Source organism: Dicentrarchus labrax, unplaced genomic scaffold (assembly GCF_905237075.1).
Source record: "Dicentrarchus labrax unplaced genomic scaffold, dlabrax2021, whole genome shotgun sequence".
Lineage (NCBI taxonomy): Eukaryota > Metazoa > Chordata > Actinopteri > Moronidae > Dicentrarchus > Dicentrarchus labrax.
The window spans coordinates 20,850,617-20,857,621 of NW_026136719.1; the positions used below are offsets into that span (position 1 = coordinate 20,850,617).

Genomic DNA, 7,005 nt, shown 5'->3' on the forward strand with positions numbered 1-7,005 from the left:
ATTTATGCATTTATGATCTTTTTTAAGGCTTGCTGAAGTTAAAAGTGCCAGCTTCCCAAAAGCAGTTAACATTGAAATATATACTTTAAAACATTGTGTATGCTTATTTCACACCCCTTTAAAAAGACAAAACACAACCTGAGTTGACTTTTTTTTAATGGACAAGTCTTTTCATTCAAATGAATGGAAGCAGTAGACACAGTTATTAAATAGAGGCAATTGCAAAGCAATCATCCAATATATATTTGGGGAGAGCGGTTTCAGTTGAGGGCGGCAATCCAACACTGCGCACAACTGTAAAGGTTAACACCCATTTCATCACTGCTCTCTGTGGGTGCAGAGCAGAAACACAGTGCCTCCCACATGACATAGTGTCTGCAGTACAGTGCACCTTCATGGTACCACACAATCGCAGAGTTATATAGTGTAGTAATACCACAAGTAGCATGTTTACAAGTTGTGAGGTCAGAATAGTGCCCCTTCTATTGTCGACTACTCAGGCCTGATTGCTGTCACCGATCCCCAAACACCCAGTATAAAAAGAGTAACACTTCACCTCAGTGGATGTGCGGACATCACATTATGCTTAACTTTAACTATAGGTTCATTAGTCAAGGTTTTTTTTTATCCTATGGCATTCGAGACATAGCAACTGAAAGATGTAGTTCAGCTGTAAAGAATATCATTTCATGAGCTTTAAGTAAGGCGTCACCTAAAAGACGTACATGTCAGGCATTACAAAATGGCTGCCAGTATGTCTGAGTTAATGTACTGTATACACAAGATCTGTTCTTAAACCCACAGGAAATGGATACTTGGGGATAGATCTAATTTCTCAGATATGTGATGTTGACTTTATTTTCAGAGAGGGGGACATTGGTCATAACTGAATATAAAACGTAAGAATATTTAAATGCTTTCAGTTCAGCATGTTTGAGATTTCCACCAGCCATACATCCATCACTCACTAACAGCCAATAAAAATCACTGCCAGCCCAGATGACAGTGACAGTCAGTTTTATCAGTCCACAGGTTGCCACTTCAATAATCAAAAGCTTGGCTGAAGTTGCGTTTGTGTCCTCCTCTGTTGTTGCCATAGCCACCCCCGCCGCCACCGCCTCCACTCCTGAAGCCACGCCCCCCACCTCCTCCGAAACTCCGCCCCCTTCCACCTCTGAACCCTCCTCCACCACGGTTACCGCCGCCAAAACCTCGGTCACCACGGTTATTGAACTGCTTCTCTTCCAGCTCCGGGAGTTCTGTGGCTACAGTCAGTTGCCAACGGCGACCATCCGTCCAGTGATCCTGTTGAGAGGATCAAGTCGGGAGAAAAGGATGTTAAGCAGGACTACCAGTCTGTCAACTTTAACGAGAAAAAGTCAAAATATTTATATTGGATTTTGGGTTATTCATTTCCACTCATTTAATCCACCACACATCATGAACAGATGGATGTTTATGCTGTTGTTCTCACCTGAATCTCCTTGACTTTGTCAGCTGGGACATCAAAACAAACTCCCTGTAATGAACACAATAAGGGTGAGCTGGTGAGTGTTTCTGTCTCAGTTTTTTTGAGAGGAGCCGGTCTTTATACCTGCTGTGCTATCAGAACAAGAGCCACAAGAGGCATGGTCACACCTACAGGAAGGTGTCACACATTTACTTTTTGCTAACAGATGTTTTGCTGTTTACTCTCAGTGGATAATTAGTTGTGTACAATGCAGTAGGTGAATTCACATATAACCAAAACAAAACTGGGTTTTTTCAAATAAATTATACACACACAATCAAATTGCATTTTGGATTCCCATTTACTTTTTCATTTGTCTTTTACTTTAATTTAGACTGTGGGGGCCCCTTTTCTAACTGGAGGGCTCACTGGTCATCATCTAGAAGCAAATATTTGTAGCCTACATCCATGCTAAACTTTCAAACTATACACACCAAAACAAAATATACTCTTAGTACAGAGATTACTCAAAACCCTATCGATAACCTTAAGCTAAGCCAAGTGGAATCTGACAAACTGAACCTAAAAAGTTCCACAGTCGATCCCATACTAAAGTACAATGTAATCTGAAACTAAAAACAGAAAATCTAACAAAGATCGTTTCTTTAACGTATATTTCAATGGAAGCAGCGTCTGTGTGTTTACATACCATTTTGCCTTTAAGGAAGGTCATTCTGTGAACGTGGTTCTCAAACTCTTCTCCAAGCTGTTCTTTGATGCTTCTCCAGGCGTAACCCAGATTATGCATTTCCTGAGAACACACCAACTGCACAGTGGTGTAACCCTACAGAAACAGAACAAACAGGAAGTCAGGGGGAATTCTGGTTGTACAGCAGCTAAAAGCATGACAAATTCATGACAGAATCTAAATGGGGGACAAGCACAACAGTAACAGTGAGGTGTGTTTCTAAGGGCTGTTGCAGTTTGAATCATGTTGCAGTTGTTGTCCAACCCCTGCAGCAGCTGCACGGTAGTGTGTACAGATCTTTAACTATACCGTCAGTATTTGTGTGTATACAACATTTCGTTTGTTTTGGTTTTCTTCTTCTTTTTTAAGTGAATATATCTGTGGGTACAAGTGTGTTGTGTGTAGGTTGTTTATGATGAGAATAAAACCAAACCAAGACCAGACTTACAGCATCAGAGTTGAGCAGTGACCTCTGCTCTAGACTTGTGGCTCCAGAAATATGGGCCAAGGCAGCAGCTAGTGCTTCAACGGCTCCTTTTTCCTCAATTAGCTTCTCAGCTGACTCTCTGAAGTATCCGATAGCTGTGACTGGAACAGAGTCCAGGAACCTGGACACAATAAAGAAATAAAATCAGAACAATCTGACATCTGAGTCGTATTGTGGTTAAGGACATTTTAGCAGGCAGAGGCTTCGTGGGGCTGCTGTTTAAAGTCTATGTAACCACTGAGCCACCAGGTCGCCCAAGTAATGATAGTAGTCTGCATTATTAACCACATGATGTGGCTGACAGAGTCCAAGGTATCAAACAGTAAATCAATTACAGTCATTGCATACTTCCAAAACAGAACATATATATATGGTTCAACTTTGCTCTCACTGTCCAGAATTATCTACCTGACGGCATCCTTGCTCGATGACTTGATGATATCATTGGCAGTGGGAACGCCAACTCGTCTGAATGTGATGCCCTGGAACAATACAAATAAGATGCATTTAGTGCACTTTCAGCATTTGCACAGCACAGCTCAAACAACAGAATTTGTCACTTGTCTTTGCCCCCCAGTCTTCTTCTACTCTGACCGTTTTTAAAAAGGACACTTACTGCTTTGTTTTCTACGTAGCGCAGCTGGTCCTCTTCTTTCCTCTGGTAGAAACAGATGCAGACTCCAGTCCTGCCTGCTCGGCCCGTACGCCCCGAACGATGGATGTATGACTCCACATCCTGACACGAAGCACAGAAACAGAAATATTTTCAGATTCCCATTTCAGCTTTCATGACTCAAAATGTATTAACACTGTAAATAAGAAATTGTGCAGTTAAAATTAATCTGCTAAGAGTTCATTCTTAATTTTTCATCGATCAACTACTGCAACTAAGTGTACTGCAACTGTTTATAATTTCAATTCAACTCAATCTTAAGCAAATGCTAAATTTTAAGCATATTTTAGATTTATAAATTTGTGATTTTAAGGTGCAGATTCCATTCACACAACATAAAATCCACATAGGAATTAAATGGCACGTTGAATAAATGAAAAAATATACCCTATTACTGGCAACAAATCACACCTTGGGGGGAGAACACTGGACCACAAGGTCAACTTCGGGGATGTCTAATCCACGGGCTGCAACGTTGGTGGCAACCAGAACCTCAAAAGAACCACCCCTGAAGCCCTTTAGCGTCGTCTCTCTCTGTTTCTGAGGAATATCACCATGAAGGGACTGGGTACTCTGAAAACATATAAACAAAATAAAATGAGAAATGAACACAACATACTTTGCATGCTTCTTCAATGCTGTTTCTGTCCATTTCTAAGATTATTGTTCCCTTCACCTTGCCCTTCCAAGTACAAAGGATTTTTTCAGGTGATTATCCACTAATGAAAACACAGTTATGCATATTATATTCCATTTCCTCCTTTCATAGAGCCGCCCAAATGTTACACACTCTCAAAATGATTCTTATGAAGTCAGTTGAATTTCTTTTACTAAGTGTGCTCATGTATGTGTACCTGTTTGATGGCTGCATTCATGGACAGTTCGTTGGCCTCTTTCTTTGTCTCACAGAACACGATGGTTCTGCCGTGTCTGCCGCTGTAGACCTGGATCACATCGGCTAGCACAGCTGCACGCTGTGACCAGTGGCATGCTATGGCCAGATGCTACATAGGAAAGACAGACAGAGAGACAAAAGGATACACAGAGAGAGAGAGAGAGAGAGAGAGAGGGAGAAACCAGGGATTGAGAAGAGATTTAATCCAGCAGGCATACTTTAACTTGTACTTTATTACAATTCCAACAGCATTTCTTACTCCATATGAATTTGCTGGGCTTTCCTGATGGACATATATGAGAGTGTATTTTACAGTTACTTTAACTGTCCCTGCTTACAGGCAACTTTGAGAAATGTAAGAACTAAGACTACTGCTGTAACGCTTGTTAAATTGCACCCATCAGAAACCCTTCACCTCCGCTGACTGATTCTCTCTCACACACTTACCTCCACAGTGGTTGCAGCTTTCTGTGTTTTCTTGCCAATCAGGTCAACATGTTTGCACTCTGGTCTCATGTATTTCTTGGCGACCTCGTAGACCCAGGGGGGGCAAGTGGCCGAAAACAGAAGAGTCTGTGGGTTGGACTCGGAGTCTGGAGAGGAGCACGAACACAAAACATCATTTTACAATCTACTGTAACATTTACACCGGGAATACCATACCCTATACACTTAAAAAACAAGAACACACACAGATTTCCTTTACCTTTCTCATATGATGTAGACAAAATCTCTTCGACCTGTTCTGCAAAGCCCATGTCCAACATTTGGTCTACCTCATCCAGAACAACGTGTTGCAGTTTAGAGAGGTCGAGTTTATTGTTCTGGAGGTGGTCCTTGATGCGACCAGGGGTTCCAACCAAAATATCGATACCATTACGGATAGCATCGACTAGACAGGAGGAGAGGAGTTGACAGTTATCAATAATTTTAATGTATATGGTATGTAGTTAAAACAGCAGGCAGAGACCACATCAAAAAACAAAGTGCTAAATAGTTAACCTGAAAAGTACTTTATAATAATTAAATATAAAGAAGCCATTACACTCTTAATGATGATGGGGATGTGTGTTTTTGCATTACTTACTCTGTGGGTTGTATGAGCTGCCTCCATAGAAACAGGTGATCGACAGTCTCTTGATAATGTCTTTGAAGTCCTTGGCGACCTGGATAGCCAACTCTCTGGTTGGAGTTAACACCAGGACCTACACACAGACAGAAAAGAGACTCAGTCACACACAAACATACTTAGACTAAATTCTGGGACTCTGACTGATGTGGGTTTTCAGTAACTGGTGTGAAAGTGTGTTTACCCTGGGAGCCCGGCCTCTGGTCAACTGCACTGAATCTTTCTGGAGCTTTTCCACCAAAGGGATGGCAAAGGAGAAGGTCTTTCCTGTTCCTGTCCTGGCTTGTGCAATTACATCCTCTCCATCATATACAGAATTAAATGTTTTCACCTGAATGTCAAACAGGTAAGAGACTCCTCGAGCTGAGAAAGTGACAGAGAGAGAGGTGAGAGAGTGAGGAGGGGGCAGAAAGCGACAGGATAGGGGGAGAATGACAAACGATTCAAGGAAATTAGTTATGTTGCACACTCCAAAGCACTGGAGCTGCTCCAAAGCCTGTTGTTAAACTACAGAACATTTTTGATACAAAGAGAGTTTTGTGTAATATAAACAGGGCTCCAGACTAACTTTTTGCATTGGTTGCACTGGTGCGCCTAACTTTTTTTTTTTTTTTTTTTTGGTGCACCAGCACAAAATTTAGGTGCACCCAAATTTTTCATTGCGTCGCCTTTAACGCCATAAGGTCACCTTTTTAATCGCTCTCCATAACTTTTATATAATGTGAATAATTTATAAACAAGAATAAGGTGTAGAGAAATGCTTGTCTTTATTTGAAGCACAATTATATATAAAAAGAAAAATAAAGTGTTTAAAGTGCTTCACTGAGCTGAAATTGAACATTTCAAACTAAAACACTAAGCAAAATAAAACATTTCCAAATAAAAGAGGACCTGATTACTACTACCTGCCGCTGAAATGCAGCTGGGAGAGGGGACACTTTTTCTACACATTTGTCAGGGCATATCGTGTGTTTCTTAGACATGTTATGTTTTTTTAAAGTTTCGATACGAAACGTTGTTGACCCGCTCACGAATGCACTATTTCCGGCCATATTCTGACCACACACCTGACAGTACACGCAGTGCATTGCGTTACGTCCTTTGTTGTACCTCAGTCAGGGAAATTGTTTCAGCCAGTCCTGTCTGAAGGAATATATTTTGGCCTTTTTAATTTGGGTCTTGGAGCCGGGCTCTATCCCAGACACGGTTGTCTCCTCCTCTGGTTCCGAGTCTGATGCTGTCGCCAAAGGACCGGGGCTCGGCAATTTTTAAACACACACAACTTAGCGCGGTGAACAGGACCACAGCCAATCAGAGGCAAAGACCCGCCCGAGCTCTGTCTCTTATTGGTTTAGAACACGATGTGATCCTACCATGAGTGTGTGAGTTCGGTCACAGGAGAACACAGAGAGATGATGCGCTTGAGAAATAAATTTATGTTTTCACCCGGGCAGCGTCAGGTGCACTGCTGCGACCTAGAAAAGTATTAGTCGCACTCTTAAAAATTTTGGTCGCACTCTGGAGCCCTGATAAATGAATTAATGGTCACCCAATTTTAAATTCAAATGTTGGTTATTTAAATATGTCAGATTACTTCTCAAAAGCTGACAGAAAATGCTAATC

At 41.5% G+C, this 7,005-nt stretch overlaps 1 protein-coding gene across 1 annotated transcript in view; it reads right to left on the minus strand.

The window, feature by feature from the left end:
* Positions 1–139: 139 nt before the first annotated feature.
* ddx21 (DEAD (Asp-Glu-Ala-Asp) box helicase 21) overlaps positions 140–7,005 on the minus strand; it is a 9,317-nt gene continuing 2,451 nt past the window's right edge. Inside the window, exons 5-16 of the mRNA XM_051380473.1 lie at positions 5,567–5,745; positions 5,341–5,458; positions 4,960–5,145; positions 4,701–4,846; positions 4,213–4,362; positions 3,770–3,931; positions 3,302–3,421; positions 3,094–3,167; positions 2,647–2,806; positions 2,160–2,294; positions 1,475–1,519; positions 140–1,305 (exon numbers count right to left, since the gene is read on the minus strand). Coding sequence (XP_051236433.1) covers positions 1,042–1,305; positions 1,475–1,519; positions 2,160–2,294; positions 2,647–2,806; positions 3,094–3,167; positions 3,302–3,421; positions 3,770–3,931; positions 4,213–4,362; positions 4,701–4,846; positions 4,960–5,145; positions 5,341–5,458; positions 5,567–5,745 — 1,739 coding nt within the window. The 3' untranslated portion in view covers positions 140–1,041. The remainder of the gene's footprint in view (positions 1,306–1,474; positions 1,520–2,159; positions 2,295–2,646; positions 2,807–3,093; positions 3,168–3,301; positions 3,422–3,769; positions 3,932–4,212; positions 4,363–4,700; positions 4,847–4,959; positions 5,146–5,340; positions 5,459–5,566; positions 5,746–7,005) is intronic.